General features: G+C 41.3%; 1 protein-coding gene across 1 annotated transcript; it reads left to right on the top strand.

The window, feature by feature from the left end:
• Window positions 1–14,890: 14,890 nt before the first annotated feature.
• Window positions 14,891–18,734, top strand: LOC107214296 (C-C chemokine receptor type 5-like). The gene is made up of 2 exons (XM_033511938.1): window positions 14,891–15,047; window positions 15,694–18,734. The coding sequence occupies exon 2, from the start codon at window positions 15,705–15,707 to the stop codon at window positions 16,773–16,775; it is 1,071 nt and encodes a 356-aa protein (XP_033367829.1). The 5' UTR covers window positions 14,891–15,047; window positions 15,694–15,704; the 3' UTR covers window positions 16,776–18,734.
• Window positions 18,735–19,942: the final 1,208 nt, after the last annotated feature.

Raw genomic sequence — 19,942 nt, 5'->3', positions numbered from 1 at the left:
GAAATTTTGCAGTCTACTCATAACCAGACCAGTTAGTTTTCGTGTGCTGAGATGTTGTCAGCTGCAAATACCACTGCAAAAGCACCAAGTAACAGTCAGGTTTAATGTCACCTGGATCTCCTGGGGCTGGGTGTGATACTGTGAATATAGATGCCAAAATATATAGCTCAGTCTTGTTCCACCAAATTAGTGGAAATGTGATCACTGTTCAGAAGAGGATGGAATAAGGAAATTATTGCTGTTTGTAGAACAGATCTTCTAATGAGATGTTGCACATCTAAAGCAATTATTGTTTCTCCAGAGACCAAGCTGTATTGAAACCATTGATATCAGATTGCCAGTTAGACTACTAAAAACCACTTTTCACATTTAGTAACATTCCCCTACCAGCTCTGAACTGCATCTGTTCTGAAGGGCTTGAACTTTCTAGCAATTGATTTTCACCAAACATGTTTCACAGACGTTTCTGTCTCATGTTTCTCTCTCCTTTTCCTGCATGATGCCTGTGGCACCGTGACTTATCCAGGTCTGACCTTACTCTACTGCAAGGTCTCTTGGCCAAATGTGCACATCCTCAAAAACACCTCCTAGACCTTTAAAATAATTGAAGTATACCAATACTGTGCAAAGCACTGCAAAGGAGCACTGACAGTTAGAAAAGCAAAATAATAATGCATATTGTGGTGCTGTTTGTGATTTCTTCTGGCTTTTCTCCAGCCTATGATTGCCGAGTTCAGAGCTTTCACAGTGTTCCTCAGTTCTGTTGACTTACCATGGAACAGCCTAAACTTAAGAAGGTGTGAGACTGAATTTCAGATATCCTCCATTTGTCCCACCCACCAAGCTAGGGTAATGAGAAATCTGTCACGTGTTTGAGATCCACCACTGAATTCAGTATGGCAGGATACAGCACTCATTGGGAATTTCCATAATATTTCCCAGGGCTTGAATCAGAGTTAAAAAGATCCAGGTAAGAAGTATGTATTACTTCCTTCTCTTATTTAAACTCAAATTATAAAGAATAGTTGGAATAGCCAAAATCAATGACATTGCTCATTTGTGGCCACACAGTCTAACTACTTGTAGTCCTTACAGTAGAATCTTGGGTACAGAAACACCTCACACCATCTTCTGCCTCATTCTTTGTGTGGGTTTTTCTCTTAATTAGAAATACATTAGAATTAGATTACATTGGATTAGAATATATCTTAATTAGAACACATTATCCAGTGCAAACCCCAAATGCATTAAAAAATTAACCCAGAAGTGAGATACAAAACTTTCTGTGGTTTGCAATTTCTGCTGAAATGACCTCAGAACACCACTAAGTTCTGAAGCACACCCAACTTTAACTTTCTTTAAGAACCTGAAAATCTCAGAAATCTGCTCACCACTCTGGTAGCCTTTAGATGACTCCTGTGCCCAACTGCTTGCTCTCTCTCTTTATCTGTCAGCAGTTCCTTTCCTTTTCTTGGCCTGAAGAAGATAATCAGGTGTCCTCTCTCATCCATCCCAGTGCACTCCAGTCTCAGCTGGTCAGTCTGTGTCTTTTCCTAGTGAGTCCTCCTGTTCTCTTCCTTCACACTGATTCTCAAGCCAGATGACAAACTGCTTTCACTTGTCACAGCCTTCTGACACAGCTTCTCCAGGTTGTGGCTCATGTCCAGAGCCTTTAGCCCTAGTTTTTTTTAAGCTTCTTTCTCAAGCAGAGAAAACGTTAGGTTGTACCTCAGGAGTGACTCCCTGATTTCAGATTAGAAAAACACAGGCTGGGAGGGCTCAGACTTCCCTGGCTGTCTTTTCAGTGAAATGTGTAGAGGGAGGGAAGTTGGCAGTGCCAGTGGTGAGCGCTGTGCAAGCATTTAATGTTTAATGTATTTAACATACGAACGACTAGCAGACAAGAAATGGTTCCTGGACAGAGCAAAAAAACAGTAATAGACACTAAACTTCTCCAGTATCCAGTAGCATTGAAAATACAGTGTGACTTGATGAAGTCTTGTGAAATGGAGCACCAGTGTACAGGTTAAATCCCCAGACAAACATGCCAGTGATAGTTAGGTTTTGAGATTTCAGGTGAAACAAAGTGCACATTAGGCATTGAAGATATTTTTTATCCCCTAGGATTCATGTCAATCTTTACGTAGGCCTTTATCTCAGCATACTTTAGTACAACTGAGACAGAAGTATCAGTTCTCCTATAAATTCTCTAGCTCACACAGCTTTTTTGTTGAAATTATTTCTATCACTTACTTGTGGCTTCCTTTCATTTAACATGCAATCTTTCCAAGAAGAATGAGCTAGTTTGCACCTGCTTAATGTAAAACAACTCCTGCGATGTGATCTGAAAGCTTTACAAATACAGATGGTCTTGTCTTCCTATCACTCTTGCTGAGACAGTTTTGCACAGGGGTACGAACAGCCTATCTATAACCATTCAACCGATAGAGCAGGTGTGAAATATCTCCCTTGTGACAAAGCTGTAAACTAGCTCTTCCATTCCCATTAGGAGACAGCAATTAGTACTGCCTTAAAATTAAAAAAGAGATAAAGAGGATGAAATAAAGTTTAATCTACCACAGTACAGAAAATACCACAATCATCCTCTTTTGCTGAGGATGGAGAAGAATTTGAAGTCTGTATTACCACAGACTCTGTGTTTGCTGTGAACTGTGAAAAAGGGCTTGATGACTTATCTGAAGCTCTGTGTATCCTTTTTGTTTTCTCTATAAAAGTTATGAAGGAAGTGGTGCCTCCACCCATAAAGAAAACTTGTCAGAAGATGACTAACATCAGATTCATTATGTGTGTAAATTGGTGTAGTGTGGCTTCCAAGCTGGCCTCAAGCTGCTGGACTCTCCATGGGGAGTTTTCTCAGAAATACAGCAGTCTCCCAGGTAGGTGCACGGGAGTGTGAGGCCAGTCTCTGAGAAGACTGAAGACTATTTAGAGCCATTTGTGTCTTTCAGGTTCAGTTTCACTGAGCAGTCCTGCAGATACCCAAGAAGCAAAACCAGGAAAGACTTGTATTTCAGAGATCCCAAGTCCTGTGTCACAAATACTACTGGAATCTGCATATCATAGGACTGCTTATCATAGGACAGGCACATCAAGGGAGTGAGACACTTAGAGCTGATTTTACCCTAACCACCCCAAAGTGCACACAAGCACCTTTCCTTTCTACTTAAACTAAGCAAGGTATTTCATAGATAGCCTCTGCTGTTGTGATCCTCATATTCCAAAAATCCATGTGAAGATCAAGAACCAGCAGTTACAACAGATGAGAGCCCTGCCCCAGCACAGTACTTTGCTTTGGAGAAAAACAGTTTACAAACCATGTTGCACAGATTAGTGGATGCTTGCAAAATGGACATAGTTGTATTGCTTCATCTCATGTGGTAAGAGGGCAAATACAGTAAATATCTGTGAAGGACTCAGAGATTAGCCTGACAGAACTAGAGATATGAACACGAGGGAAAAGCAGAATTCTACACTCCGAGAAGGGCCTGGGTAGTGAACATTAAATAGGGTCTGCTCCTGCACTGCATTGAAGAGAACCCCAAATAACCAGTCCCTCAGCTGGGAGGGTGCTTTCTGCAAACTGAACCAAGCATTGTGATGGGGGACTGAGCACCACAACGTCTGTACCGAGAGGTGAACATGAAGGGCGGATTGCATTGATAGGTCCTTGTGTCATTCTTCTGTGAGTAATGCAGAATATCTTAAGAATATATAGGACTCTGAGTTTATTTACATGCCTGTTGTCAAGTCTTACTCCTCCGATGCTCTGTGAAGTGCCCTAAAGCTGTGAGTACTGTGACACCTGAACAGCTAATGAGGCAACTTGTATAAGCCAAAACAGGAACTGTTTTATGTATCTTCCTACCCCTCCAAAAACACAGTTTTGCAACATCTTCATGGGTATGAGGATGTAGGGGAAAAGGAGAACAGCATTTCCAGCCTTACTTCTGTGCCATGATAGGTAGCACATGCAGTTTTCATGGGCATTAGCAGGGTACAGTCTTCACAGTGCCATAACAAATCTGTTCCAGCTTCTGGATGCATTGCTACCTGGACTTGACTTGAGATGTACCTTAGATCTATTCCTCTTCAGCAATGGAAGTAGACAGCATTATCAGCCTTACCTGCTAAAAAAATCACCTCGGCCCCAAAGAAGAGCAAAACAAAAATATTTGACTTGATGTTTTTCCAAAATAAATTGTTTCTCATCACCAAAAGCCCTGAAGATTTTACTCAGGTTATCTGAAACAGTTTTACCAATGCACAGGTTGGCTGTCTACCCTGACCTTGATGCCTAAGGCTGTTTATATAATTAAAGAGAGCTCATTCCATTCTAAGGTGGAGTAACTTAAAACAGTTTGTCACCCTCTGCAAATACCTACCTCTGTCCCTTGACTAGAGAGGGAGCCCTTAGATTAGCTAAACAACTACCAGCTAAGGGTGGGAGGGATGATTCCTGCAGTCTACACCTTCCAGTTTGAAGGAGTTGGGAAAGAATTCCTACTACCAGACCTTGCAAAGGCCTGCTTTGTGCTCCTCCTTCTACTCAACCAAAGTTGCCACATGCCCATCCCTGTAAACATGAGGACAGTCATCAAAATGTCTGATGTGAGGTGCTGTGGGTGAGGGTGCTCGAGAGGAGTCCACAGCACAATTCTCATTAAGATGTTTATTGAATTCCTCTTTTAGTATGAAAGATGTACTTCATTCAATTACACCATAAAAGGGCAGGCTGCAGCACACTGGAGCAACAAGAAAACAGCTGCCTCAGTATGAACTTTCCCTCATGCTGTCCTGTTTTACCTGAAATTCTTGAACAGGCTTTGACACAGGGACTGAAATCAGCATTTCTCCTTCCATGGAAAGCCTAGAACATGAGATGAACTGCAAGGCCATTACTTATCTTTACTATGATCTTACTGGCATATAGCTGAAGACCTGTCATTTCTATTTAGGTAATCTTGTTGGCAATATTAACAATATTTTTGCCACAAGTGAACTGTCTTCAGCATCCCTGTCCCTTCACAGGAAAAGGTTACTTCTTCAAGAAAGAAGGAAAATTATTTCAGTGCCTTTAAATAAATCACAGCCTGACTTCAGTATGCACATAATATTGTATTACTGTCACAAAAATGTATTTTTCTCTCGCATTCAGCCCCTGATGGAGTAATAGAAGCACATTATGATTTGCCCCAGTTCTCTCAGTGGTACTGCTGTGACAGCTTGTAGGAAGCTCCAAATGAAGTAAGATAATTTGGCTGCAGTTCTTCATTCTTTGTTGATTCTTCCCTTTGGTCAATAAGTACTTCCTTATTTATAGAATTTCAATGGATTAGCATGCTGAAGTTTATGTACTCTTTTGTTACTGTTCATTTTAATTTTTTATGGAGATGGAGAGCCTAATTTTAAATGGCAAATCTTCTCCTGGCAATGTCTCTGACTCTGGGAGACTTCTCCCACTGCTTCCTCTGTTTCTATCTCCTAGGCAGTTATATGAATTAGTTAATGTTTATAAAGCCCATTAAACCCATATAGGAAAGATACTGTAACTGTATGATACTGTAGAGTAACATCATAGAAATTAAATCTGAGAGATCCTCCAGTCCTTTCATAATCACTTTTCACAGGCTATGCATTCTAGACCAATGAACACAATTTCTTTCTCCTGGATTTCTTCAGAGTCTCAACATGGCTGAAAAAGATATTTTCAGGGGATTCTTCCCTTTGTAACAGGCTCTGTCCTCTATAAGATGATAGTAATTTAGCTATAGTTCAAAATGTAGTCACAGGTGCTTAAAATAAAGTGCCTGATATGTTTCTTTTCCTTTGAATATATCTTCTTTTTTTTCTCCTGTATTTTAATATTATTCAAATTTTTGAAGCTTCAGATTATTTGCATTACCATTTTGGAAAGAGACCATTCCTGATTTTCAAAGGTCGGAGCAACTGGGGCTCAGGCAGCCTGAAAACACTGTCCACTTGTCTTCAGTCTAAGCACCCAGATTGGAGGCACAAAGAATTAAAATGCTTTCCAAACAGTATGTGCCAAACCATGCCTTTGTCCTCAAGTTAGAATACACCAGTCAGTCGGGAGCGACTCATTCACCACCACAAGGATCCATCAAACTCAAAACTGCTGTTTACCCCCCTAGTTATGAAAATAGCACATTGGTCTTCCAAGGAAGACTTCTCCTGTGACCTTTCCTAGGACTGGTTGGGAGCTTGGTGACTCCAGAAAGACTCTGTGCAAGGCTGAGCAAAGCCCCAGTTTCACAAGACAGGGGCAGAAAAGGTCAAGGACTGCCTCTGCTATTCCCAGAAAATTACATCCACACAAAGTCCCTGGATGATGGATTCCAAAGGAGTTTCTCCCTTAAGAGCTGAGCTGTCACCTTTCTCCAGGTGATGCCCTTCTTTTTCATGAGGCAGTGCAAATTAAGCTCTTTAGGCAGGATTTTTGATCCTGAAAGCAAATTCATTTCTCTGCCAGGCACAGTAGTTCACAAAGGATGAAACATGCAAACAAGACTTCTGAATTAGCAGCCTGTACACTGAGTAGGAAGAGATGTCCTGAGTGGTAAAAAAGAATTTCAAATTCAGACAGCAGCTCAGAGGGAGATGGTATAGAATGAAAATGTGTCTTGGGTCTCCCTGTAATCACTGTGTCACTGTAGGGAAGGCACTTCCTGCTCAGGTTTGAAAGTTTTCAATGGTCTTATGTCTGTATTTACAGCAAAATCTACACAGCCCCTTTCTTTGTGTGATTCCAGCCATCACATCCCTCTTCCTATAGCCTTGCTTAGGCACTCTTTCTGAAACAGCTTCATGAGTCTCTTTTATACTCCCTGTGATATGTGTGATCAGGTTATACATCCCTGGGTTTATTGAAATAAATTTTTCAGGAACTTAAAAAATCCAACTATAATTGTAGCACAAGCCAGTCTTACAGCTTTTCAGGAATAGTGTAGGAAAACACCCTGCAGTCTTAGACAGAATGGTCAAGAGCTGCTGCCAAAAGAGTGCAAATTTGAAAAATGTTGCCTTGCTATAAAATTGAAAAAGACTCCATAGGGGGCAGAGAAGTGGCCATACTATTCATCAGTCCTGTTTTATATTGATCTATGGGACCCAGTGAGATGCATCCCAGAGTCCTGTGGGAATTGGTTGGCAGTTGCTAAGCCCCTCTCCATGATACTTGAAAAGTCATGGCAGTCAGGTGAAGTCCCAGGTGACCAGAAAAAGGGAGACATTGTACCTATCTTTAAAAAGAGTAGAAAGGATGACCCTGGGAACCAGAGACCTGTCAGCCTACCTCTGTGCCTGGGAAGAACATGGAACAGATCCTCTTGGGAGCTGCACTAGGGTGTGTGAAGGGCAGAGAGGTGATTCAGGACAGCCAGCACTGCTTCACCAAGGGCAAGTCCTGCCTGACCAACTCAGTGACCTCCTGTGATGGAGTGACTGCAAGAGTGGGCAAGAGAAGGGCTGTTGTTTATCTGGACTTCTGAACAGCCCCCACAATATCCTTCTCTCAAAGTTGGAGAGATGGATTCCATGGGTGAATTGTTAGATAGATAGCAAGTGGTTGGACCATCCTGTCTGAAGGGAAGTTGTTAATGGCTCAGAGTCCCAGTGGGCATCAGTGACAAGTGGTGTCCCCCTGAGGTCTGTACTGGGACCAAGTACTATTTAATATCTTTATTAATGACAAAGGGATTGAGTGGGCCCTCAGCAAATTTGCAGATGACACCAAGCTGAGTGGGGCTGTTGACATAGCTGAAAGACAGTATGTTATCTGGGGGGCCTGGACAAGCTTGAGAGGTGGGTCCTTGGGAACCCTGTGAGGTTCAACAAGACCAAGTGCAAGGTGCTGTACCTGGGTTAGGGCAAGCCCTAGTATCAGCACAGACTGGGGGATGAACAGATCAAGAGCAGTCCTGGGGAGAATGATTTGGGGGTGCTCATGGATGAGAGGTTTGACATAACCCAGTGATGTGCATTTGCTGCCCAGAAAGCCAAACGTGTTCTGGGCTGCATCCAGAACAGTGTGGGCAGCAAGGCAAAGGACAGGGTTCTGCCCCTCTGCTCTGCTCAGGTGAGACCCCACCTGCAGTGCTGCATCAGCTCCAGGGTCCCAGCACAGGGGACATAAAACTGTTGGAGCAAGTCCAGAGGAGGCCACCAAGACAACTAGAGAGATGGAAGACTTTTCCTGTAAGAAAAGTCTGAGGGAATTTGGTTTGCTCAGCATGAAAAAGAGAGTACTTCAGGGTGATTTAATTGTGGCCAGAGAGCCTCCAAGGAAGGAGAGGAACCTTTCACAACAGCATGAAGTGCCAGGAAAAGGTGTACTGGATCCAAACTGGAAGAGAGTAAACATTAGAAGTTTCCAGAGCAGGTAGAAATACTTATTGACCTGAGAATGGGATTTTATTGAATTTGAACCAGACAGTCTTAACCCTTTAGAGACGGAATAGTTCAGAAACATGACTTTTCCACTTCCAGCTGAAGCAGAAAAATTTGGCACCCATAAAGTCTTCATCCACCAGTTCTGACCTCATCCTGGAAACTGAGCTTTTTCAGAGAAGAAGAAACTTACCCTCCTTTTGCAATATGTCACAGGAAGTGCTGTTTCCTATTTTCAGATATATGTTTTTTCACAAAGAAGAAGAACACACAGACCAGCTTGATGAAACAGTGAGTAGTTGATTTTTTTCCCTTATCTTTCCATCTAAATATGTATATATATAAGAGAATTTCACTAAGTGGGGAGTATATGTGCCTAATCAGTGGCAGTAGAGCTGACACTGAAGCAGAGATAATATCCTTGGGAACAATTGGGTCTTGTAAGTAGCTTACAGCTTGGGATAAGGCTAAATGTGAAAGTGGAGAATTCAACTGGGCAACTGGTGTAGAAAATTATAGTCTTTTTTTGTACCAAATGCTTACTGGGTCTTGGTTTTGAAGCAGTTCCAGGAGATCAATAGCTTGAAGTTGCATTCTGCTAAGGGTAAGAATTAAGTATGAAATCCTTCATACTTAACCTAACTCTCCATATCTAAGTCACATCTTGCTCTCTCAGATGCAGCTGGCAGGTGTTCTCCATCCCTATCCTATCACATGATTTCTCTATATTATTCAAATATTTAATCTGTAAAAAGTGTTAGTTCATTATCATGTTTTAAAGGGATATTTGGATTAGATCCTCTTTTTAATGTGATGTCTCTGAGTCACCACATTAGAAAGTCTTTACTCCATATCTCAGCTATATCTCAAGGAGATACCAGTTTTATACCAAGTTTGCAATTTTTGTTAATGAGGATTCACATGAATAAAAATCATCAGTACTACACTGGAATTTTTCTACTCTCACACAAGAAAAGGTGAGCTCCTCTGCTTGGATAAATGAGACTTGCCACTTAGTATATTAGCAAAAAAGCTACAATAGCCTATGAATTATTTTAAATTTTTTTATACATTCTTGGGAGAATTGCAATGTCACTGGTCTGGAACAATTGACAGCTACAGAGCAGGGGGCTTGAACATCTCAGTGTATAGACCCTTGGAGCAATAAGAGGACATCACATGATCCTATGGCATATGCTGGAAATCTCCACTACAAACTATTAGCCTTCCATTTTGTACTTGAGTTTGTCCTCAGAATGGTCGTGACTACAACTGCTGCTTGAATTACTCTAAATTCAATGTTTCATCAGATACTGAAGAAAACCCCAAACCAAACCACAGTAAAATACTCTAACAGACATACTAGCCCAGGAGTTAGCTTACACAAAGAAAAGCCCATGTATACATTGACTCATGATTGGGAGGAAGATATTTAATACCTGTCTCAGATTTCTCTTTCTCAGAATGCTAATTTTCAGTGCTTATGATAGTCTTTTACTGTACATTTGTTTAGGTAAGAACACATCCTACTTCTTTTGTCTTGAGAACCATAGACTGACTTTAACTGCAGAAAAGCTCAGAATTTTTGCCAGACTGTCTTTCTGGTTTTGATGTGGAATGTAAACATTCAGATCCTGAGGGATCACAGAGAATTAAGCCTGCTTTTTTCAGCCCAGAACATATTTTACTTTCAAAGTTTTGCAGGGTTGAAAGAAACCCATCAGTTAGGAGGTAAGTACTTCTGAATGTTTCTAATGCTCAGCTGTTAGAAAAGAGGAAGAGGTTTCCCAGGCAAGGTTTCATTTTGGAAGGGGCTCTTTCCCCAGTCCAGTCAAATCCTAGAAAGAAATCCTGTGGTCACTACCACATGAAAAGTTGTGTTTGAGGGAAACTACCAGTTCAGAATCTTACACAGAGTATTTAGTTTACACTTCCATCTTTTCCTTCATCTTTCCTGGTAACCCAGGAAAAGTTCTAACTTTTATGCTTGCTGTCCAAGAAGTGCAGGTGTCTGTGCACAGATTTCTCTGTAGTTTTCCACCTCCTAGAAAGGCAAAGTTAAAGAGGTAGAGCTGTTAGCAGCAAACACTGGGTACCTTGCTTGCCAAGCCTGCTAACCGAATATGTCGTATTTTTTTTTGTTATTTAAGTTTCAGTATTACTCAGTGCTATGTTGCACTTCTCTCTCTTCATAAAGTGCCCTAGATGCTGCTGACACACACTTTAAAGCTGACTACAAGTCATTAAGCAGTTTCTTTTTCTGTGTGCCAAATGCTGGCATTTGTGAAAGGAGGAGAATGAGGGTGAGGGCAGTAGAACTGTGTTACCTGCTCATACATTTCAAAAGAGAAATCTTGTCTTAAACTGCAAAAAGGTGAAGGGAACTTTGGGAAGATCATTCAGTTTTGAAAAAAGGAGCTCCATTCATGCACAGATGTCCTTGTAACCTGTAGTTATTACAAGTTTTGGTTTCTGGGGGCAAACTTTGTCCAAATCCCCTCTACAGCACAGTGACAAATGTCATCCCTAAACAAGTCACTGTAGCAACTCAGGAGCCACTTTGCTGGAATGACATGGAAATGTCTGATAGTCCTACCAGCACCCAGACATCTTCCAGCTTAAAGTGACACTGTAGATAGCAGCTAATGCTCCTGAGCTAGGAGGCTTCTCTCAAAGGAACCAAAATACAGAAATCTGGAAAGACATGTTTCAGGGCTGTACCTTCCTTACATAAATCTCTGATGTTGCCATAAGTGCAGCTTTGTTAAAACTTAGAGAAATTAAATTACGTTTATTTGGGCTTGCAAAGTTACAGGTATTCAACAAACCAAATTTTATCCCATCTAAGATGTAACTCAACGTTCTTTGCAAGAACTCTTTTCCAGGATCCTGCTATTTGGTCCATTGCTTGGCCAAACCTCTCTGTATCCAGCTTCGTTGGCAACTCAGAACATAACCATTCCTCCAAGGGGAAACAACTGTAGCCTCTTATTGGACTGTTCACATAGATATTCTTACATTGCTAAACATAGGATAAATTGGTAAATTCTCCTCTTATATGTCTACCTTAGACCTGACATGTTGCCTACTTTTGCAAAAAATCATTCAGAATTTCTGTTAGCAACCAAAACTACCCTGTGCATGCAGAAATGGTGGGACTGTGGTCAGGACAGTGGGCACTGATCACCACATGCAGTACAGAAAATGAAAATAATTAAGACTTTCTGAAAACTCATGTGTCATTTTGGGCAGGAAAAAAAGGGAAATAAACCAAATAATTAAATACAAGTTCTGAAATCAGAATTGCACCAGTTATGTTTAAACAGCACAAGAGTAGAGATAAACCTGGAGAATTCTTTGCTATAACACACTAATTTCTGAAGGTTCACATCTAGATCATTTAAGAGCCAAAACCAGACATCTTGTCAAGGGCTACAGCTTCTGCAGAAGATGCTTCATTCTGCACTAAAATAAAAATGGGAAATATGGTTAAAGATACAAATGAAAGAAATTTAAATCCAGTGCAACCAGTAATTTCCAATAGAAATCTTTATCCAGGTGAGTTTTCTAGAGTTCTTTGTGATTAACATTGTCTGTGTGCAAAGGAGAAGCATTTTTTTAAAAAGCATCTCAGAAAATATTTTTAATATTTTGTGCTTGTTTTGAAAAGGAGTACCATACAAACACTGTGAGATTTCCCACCAGGTCAGAGCCCATAAACAAAACAACCACAGCACATGCTGTCTTTCTAGCCAGGGTCTGTGTCAATTGTATAGGGCAATTTTGAGAGCTAAATTTTGGTGGTGGGAAGGTGAACTTGGTCTGACTGGGATGGAGTCAAATTTCTTCCCAGCAGCCCTTATGGTGATGTCTTTTACATTTGTGATCACTGTTGAGACAGAAGACCCAAACTGACCAAAAGAATATTCTGTGCCATATAACATCACACTCAGGAATAAAACTAAGGGTAGAGGGAAGTTTTTTCCAGAGTAGGCATTGCTCAAAGATTGCATCTGTCTGCTTGGTAGAATGCAGCAAGCCTTTGTCCTTGTATTACCTCTTGTGGCTTTTTTCAGTTTCATTCTCTTATTCAGCTGTCTTTTTCTCAACCTGCAAGTTTTTCTTTCTTCAGCACTTCTGATTCTCCCCCTGATCCTGCTGTTGGGAAGTGAATGGGTTGACCAGATGGAGCTTCAGCTGCCAGCTGGGGTCAACCCTTCACAGGACACAAGACTAGGACAGCAAAGGAGACAAATCTGTAGGGAGTCAGTTAACTTCAGTTTTGTTGCTCCCACAATTATTTTCTGCCAGTTTTACAATTCAAAATAAGTTCCAAACTTGGAAGAAAAAAAAAAGAAGTTACTTTTTTTTATATACAAATACAAAGATTCTACAAGGATAAGTGCAAGGAGAAGGGAGGTTTAGGTCAAATGTTAGGAAAAATTTCTTTACTGAAAGGGATGTCAAGCTCTGTAACAGGCTGCCTAGGGAAGTGGTTAAGTCACCATCCCTGGAGGTATTTAAAAGCTGTGTAGATGTGATGCTTAGGGACATGGTTTAGTGGTGGACTTGACAGTGTTAAGTTGGACTCAATGATCTTAAAGTTCTTTTCTGATCTAAATCACTATATGGTTCTATAGTACTATGATTCTATATATATATTATAAGTGTACTGATATGTATATTTACTTTGGCACATACACACATGAAAAATTGTTTTACTACCATGTAACCAACAAAATTTGTTCAAGAAGATTATTTGTATTATACATATATCCACCAAGATAAAAATCCAAATCAAAGCTATGTCCTCTGGGTCCTGAATGCTCTGCAATTACATATCAGGAAAGCAGCCTTCTCTCAAACAGTTGAATAAGCTGACATGAACTTAAGACACTTCAATAAATTCACCTGCTGCATCTCAGAGTGGCCCAACATATAATTAAATTGACTATCTACTAAAAAGCAGTGCAGGGGCCTGTCTCTCAGTCACTCCAGCCATAGGCTGAGTTTCTCCAGTGATATTTAGACTTGCAGAGCTCAAGTGCAGACAGAATGAAATGGTGGTGTTTTTGAGAGTGTGGTCTCTGAAAAAGATGCCTGCAATCACACAGGGCAGACCACACCACTGAAAAAAGCACATTCAGGGAAGGAATGAACTCTGGTGCATGACATGAGTGCTCAGGGATCACACAGCAAGCTGGGGCAGACGCACTGCCTGAACTCTTCTGCATCGGGAGCACTCTGTTGCCTTTGTCTAAGAACAGGTGTGGACATAATTTTCTGAACCTGAGAGAATTTCAAGCACTCAGGGGTTGATTGTTCCCAAGGGAAAGTCTTTTGGGAACTGTTCTCTCCCAAGGACTGTTGTGTAAAAACAAGGTTTTGTTTCCCAAAATAAGACACAGATGTTCTGTGAGTGTTTTCTCTCTTGTCCCACCAATAGGATGAGGAAGGTGTTGTTCCTTCTTCTGACCAGAATAACCTGTATCAGAACATCCTATAAAAGGGTTGAAAAACCCCAAAATAAAGGCTTTTTGCCTCATGAAAACCTCTAGCTACTTGTTGTGATACTGGAACCCTGGCCCTATATTTTGTGTCCTCTAGTGACAAACAGGCATGACACTTCCAGGAAGAGGCTGATTTCAAAACCAACACCGAGCCATGGGCAGCCACCTGTCTGCCATGAAGTGTCTGATAGAAGCAGTCATGGTGGCACAGGAAGACAGAGCAGCTCTTTAACCAAACACTGAGGAGCTCTCTTTGAGTGGCTACCAAAGGAAGGCATCGATTGTGCTTCCTCACTAAGTAACCAGGAGCACTTCTGGTCCCTCCAACACCTGTCTTCACATAATCCTCTGCCCAGCTTCTCATGGAACACACAGGAATTCTTACATGTTCTCTATGAGAAGACAGTTCTCTGAGCTTTTCAGAGATCAAGTTACACAAATCTGTGCTGCATCTGACTCACAGTCCTATCAGGGACTTGGGAAAAGAGGAGATTTTGGAGACTGGAGGGGCTGCCACCCAAACTCGTTCTTGCAGGGGAAATCCAGTGCCTCCAACAGTCCTTAAACCAAAACAGAAGGGACAGAGAGTTTGCACAACCCTTGCAGTTCCTCTCTGTTGCCTTACTGGAAACACTGACTGACAAAGGGTGAAGAACAATATCACATGAAGAAATGTAGTGCATAGTCTTAGCTATGGCCATATCTGCCTTTTGCCTTTGTGCTCCCTCCAAGACACACTACCAATCTAAACTTTGCAGCTCCTGAATAAGGGCTGTAAACAACTACTGAAACAAGGAATCAAAACTCCTTACATCCCCAAACAGCAGTGGAGAGGCCTTTCAGCTGACAGGAAGATGCCACAACAGAGACAGATACAAGAGGCCACTCCTACAGCAACTCTCATCTTTTGCATCATTTGCTAAGGTCTTTGTCTGTCTGTTCTCTCTACAGGACTGTGCATCAATTTCACTCCAGAGCTGAAACCAGCACACTTCCACTGCCTACACCTGCCTACACCTGCCCTAGGCTCTGTAAAAGAGCCAGTGTTTGCCATTTTAACCCAGACCAACAGAGCTGACTTTCCACTCTTCACCACCCACAATAGCACAGGTGGGTATGTTTAGTACTGTCCTAATTCCCACGGGCATTAGGACTCCCAGAATGTCACTTGAAGCAACCTGAAGAAGTGCATGAAGTCAGCTATTTTTTACCCATGTCACAGTGCCTTTGCAGGCACCATTTACACATGACCAGTGCCTGGTCCTCCATGAGTAAGGGCTACAGGATGGACTGACATGATGAGCAGGTGGCCAGATCCTGAGGAGAAGCAAGACTACGCTCTGCGTTCCAGACACTGTGCTTTCCTGAGGCTGCTTTCCTGACTTTCTACACTCCTCTAGAAAGCCACTGATGATCACAAGAGCCCCAAACTATCCGTAACTCATTAAACTCATCCATCCTCTCCCCCTGGGTCAGGCAACTGACAGGTTCTGCTGAGAAGGGGAAACACACAAGACAGTGTACATATGGGAAACTACATAGAGCACACTTCCAACATGCACCAGTGACACTCCACAGATGTATAGCTGGGTTTCCTGGGAGCACTGTAATTTCACTGTCTTTCACACCTTGACATCGTAATGCTTCTGTGCTGATCAGAAAAACTCATTTCAGAAGAGAACATCAGCATGTTTCATTCTCTTCACTGCATAGCTTGGAGATTCCTTTAGTTTAATGTTTTCTTCTTCCTTTCCAGACCAATACACCATGGGAAATGAAACCACAGACGTCACTGACTGGCCACTGACAACAGAATTTGACTACAGTGATTCAACACCATGCACGGCAACTGAGGAAAAGCACTTTGCAGCAAAATTTTTGCCACCTCTTTATTCTTTAGTGGTGATATTTGGCCTGACAGGCAACATGCTTGTTGTCCTTATCCTGGTAAAATACAAGAGGCTGAAGAGTATGACTGACATCTACCTGCTCAACTTGGCAGTTTCTGATCTGCTGTTTGTATTTTCGCTCCCTTTTTGGGCTTATTACGCAGTTCACGACTGGATTTTTGGGGAGGCGCTGTGTCGAATTCTGTCAGGTGTCTACCTCCTTGGCTTTTACAGTGGCATCTTTTTCATAATCCTGCTGACCCTGGACAGGTACCTGGCCATAGTGCATGCGGTGTTTGCTTTGAAAGCCAGGACAGTCACCTACGGCATCCTCGCCAGCGTTGTCACTTGGGCTGTTGCTACTCTTATTTCTGTCCCTGGGGTAGTATTTCACAAAACTCAGAAGGAAAGTTCACATAGTACTTGCAGTGCTCATTTTCCAAGTGATTCCACTATAAATTGGAAGTACTCTTTTATTTTAAAGATGAACATTCTGGGACTTATTGTTCCAATGCTCATTATGATTTTCAGTTACTCACAAATTCTAAAAACATTATTGAGATCTAAGAATGAGAAAAAACAGAAGGCAGTCAAACTTATTTTTGTAATCATGATTTTTTACTTCATCTTCTGGACACCATTCCATATTTCTTCTTTTTTGCATACATTTCAAAATTCATTTTTCATCCCAAATTGTGAACTTAAAGGCCAACTGGAGAAGGCAATTCAAGTGACAGAAACAATCTCAATGATCCACTGTTGCATCAATCCTGTAATTTATGCCTTCATTGGAGAAAAATTTAGGGCATATCTTTATACCTTTTTCCGAAAGCATGTCGCACCTCACCTTTGCAAAAAATGTCCAAGTCTTTATCGTGAAAAACTGGAAAGAGCCAGTTCCACATTCACACAATCCACTGCAGAGCACGACATCTCTATTGGACTGTAAAAATACATTACATCAGAACATTAGTTAGCAAATTTTGCATCACTTGCTTTGCCTTAAGGAGTACCTGACACTATTTAAGATCTTTGTGTTGACCACTACTGAAAACTGTATGACCCCCTATTCTTGTGGTCAACTGCCCCCTGAGATTACAGCATTTTCCATTGCTAAACTAAGTGAATCAATGAGTTCTCCAGGAAACATTAACTGCATAGCTGGGTCACATCAAGTTTTAAACAGGGCCCAGACGAATATGTGTGCTTTTTTACAAAAATCTGTCCACTGAGATTTACTGAGGGGGAAATAAAATATTGAAAATCTAAAGGGTAATAGGTCATCTCACAAGATCTTACTGGGACCGTTTAACCCAAGGATTTTTCTGTTTTTCTGATAGTGCAGTCATTTTTAAACATAATCCTTTAACAGTTATAACTAAGTTATAGCATTTTGATTTTTGGTTTTTAATTTTATGTCTGCCATATCACCGTTCAGTTGCTGACTTTTTCCAAAGTGTGCTTTTAATCAGCAATGCAATTTTTGTGGGTACAGTTTTTCAAGAAACTGCACACACCAAGTTTACTGATTGCACAAGGCAATGATGCACTCCTAAAAAGTGTGAGCTTGTTTCTGACAAGTCATATCACTCCAACAAAAAAAACCAAGCAAAACACTAAACCAGTAAAGACCTTTCAGCAAAGATCTACAAGACCAGAATGAAAATTACCTTGGTATGTGCTATGCAAGTTTCTGCATGAGAAAAATATCAGGACCCTCTGAAGGATGTGAATACAGTACTGAGAGCAGGCTTACCTAGTTCTGGACAGGTAAATCATGTGCAGAAGAAGAGTTTTCATGGCAACACATGACACTGGTGTGTTAAGTTCAGTTCCTGCACAGGAAAAACATGCTCTTTGCACACACAGGAAGCCTTACTTTTGGGATACACTTCTAGGATGACAGTGGCCTTGGAACTGCAAAATCCATGCAAAGCATTCCTTCCTGCCTTCCCAGGAGAAGAGTGCCTCTAGCCAACTGGTGCCTCGATGAGAACTGCATGCTGATTGAGGACTCAACTCCATTGGCTCACTGGTGTACTTTGGCCATATATTTACTCCACTATTAAGAGTTTCCCTTCAAAAGAAGGGAATTCTAGGGACATGGGGTTAGCAAAGAAGCGGACAGAGGAGCATAGCAGACAATTTCCTACTTCAAATTGTAAAGAAGTGTAGGCAAGCACTCTATGCAAGTGAGATGTCGTTCTGGTTTTTTCACAATTTCCTTGGAAGGGCACTGCTCATGTGTGCAAGGACTTGCTCATGGAAATCTGGAGGGGCAGGTTCAACTAATCTCCAGCAAGGACACCAGAGGGAGTTCCACACTATTTAATGTCAGGCATGTGATGCAGATGCCTAAATTAACAGCAAATCTCTTCAAGGTTCCTTAGTGGTTAGCAGAGAATAAGAACTGCCTAAGCTAGGAGCAGTTATGGGATTTAAATAGTCTCAGGGAAAGATTAACTGTCCAGCTGTGGAAGGAACCTGAAAATGCCAGCATCTTAATTTGGGTATCAGATGCCTTAATCTAGGTGGTACAAATACTCTTCCTCTTGCCTCAAAATACACAGGCACTGCTTCTCTTATCCTACCAGCTATTATAACCTTGTGAGGTTAATAGCCACATATGGACTACACAAAAGACAAAAAACTATCCTCACAGTAAACTTTCTTGCTTGGACAAAATAGTTCTCCTTTCTTTTCTACTATCTTTACTGAAACAATGTGAAAGTACCTTTATAATTTTAAAGCATAAATTAGTTCAGTGCAACACAAATCCTGCTGTAATGGTGATATTTCTACTGCTGTGTTTAATTGCAAATCCTTATCTTGCTGGAATTAAATTTCTTCCCATTTTCATGTTAATGCAGTGGAATTAATAAAATCAGTGTCTGGAAATCTGTGTATACCCTGTAGCCCATGTTCTCCTCTGTAAGCAAAATGGCATTTGTTCTGCTCTCAGAGTGGAGATGGGAAAAAGACACATGGGCACTTGCAATACCACACTTCAACCTAAGCAAACAGAGAATTATTGTCCCAGTCCAGAAGCTTCTGAAGCTGGGACAGCTTTTATTCATCAGAAAACTTTATAAGAGTGACCTACAATAGCTTTGGAAAAAGTCTGGGGCCACAGATTTTAAATGGATGAGATTTGGAGAAGTAGGGTTGTGTGTGTTATAAATAGAGAAAGAGTGGGAATACAAAATGTCCCTCTTCTAATATTGGGATAAAACTAGGATTCTCCATAGAATTTCTCCAGCAAATTTGAGATCTCGTTGCACCATATAGAATGATCCCGCACAAGCAGTGTGGAGTAATGCCAGACAAAGAAGTTGCTTGTTGTCCCAAGTTTTATGTGTAAGGAACTTAAGCCCTCAAAGTTCAATGTGGAAGTATGCTTCTGCTTCACCCAGCCATTCTCCCTGCTTCATTGTGCCCATTCCTTTTTTTCAGCCTATGATCCACACCTTCTCATCTGTCCACCATGGGATAAGCTAAATTCTATAACCACACCCCCTTTTTATTTATTTATTTATTTAGGTCTGATTTCAATCTTCTATTTTGTGCTGCAGGAACACAAATGAACTAAACTTAAACATTATCCTATTGTTACATACCCAAGCAGGATAATCCTTGGTTCTTCATTGCAGCTTTGCACTGAGACATGCAGGGCTCTAGACAGTTTTGTGGCAGTTTTTGGGTCTTAGTCATATGGGGCTGCACCACTGTACAGCCACAGGCCAGGTAGCCTCAAATCAGGCTAGCAGGACTTCAAGCAGTCTGGTCACAGAGGGATGGATATTCTCTTGGGGAAGGTTTAACAAGGTTTGCAGCCCCCATGAAAGAGAACTCATGTCACCTCTGCAGAGAAGTGGTAGAAATTTTACATATGAGAGACAAACATTCCATAACTCAAGGGTGCAGTGGAAAAACATTGAGATGAAGACACAGTGTGTATGTAAGAGCTAGAGACATAGGCAGATGCACCCAAACTGTGCGATGAACTAGAGGTATGTGAGGAAAATGGCAAGGATTTACCAATACGCCAGGATTGTATAGCAAAGAAACTAACACAAGGAAGAACCACTGCAGTGGTTGTGAGGCATCTGAGCTTCT

This window comes from Parus major, chromosome 2 (genome assembly GCF_001522545.3).
Source record: "Parus major isolate Abel chromosome 2, Parus_major1.1, whole genome shotgun sequence".
Taxonomy (NCBI): domain Eukaryota; kingdom Metazoa; phylum Chordata; class Aves; order Passeriformes; family Paridae; genus Parus; species Parus major.
This window is presented reverse-complemented; position numbering and strand designations above follow the sequence as displayed.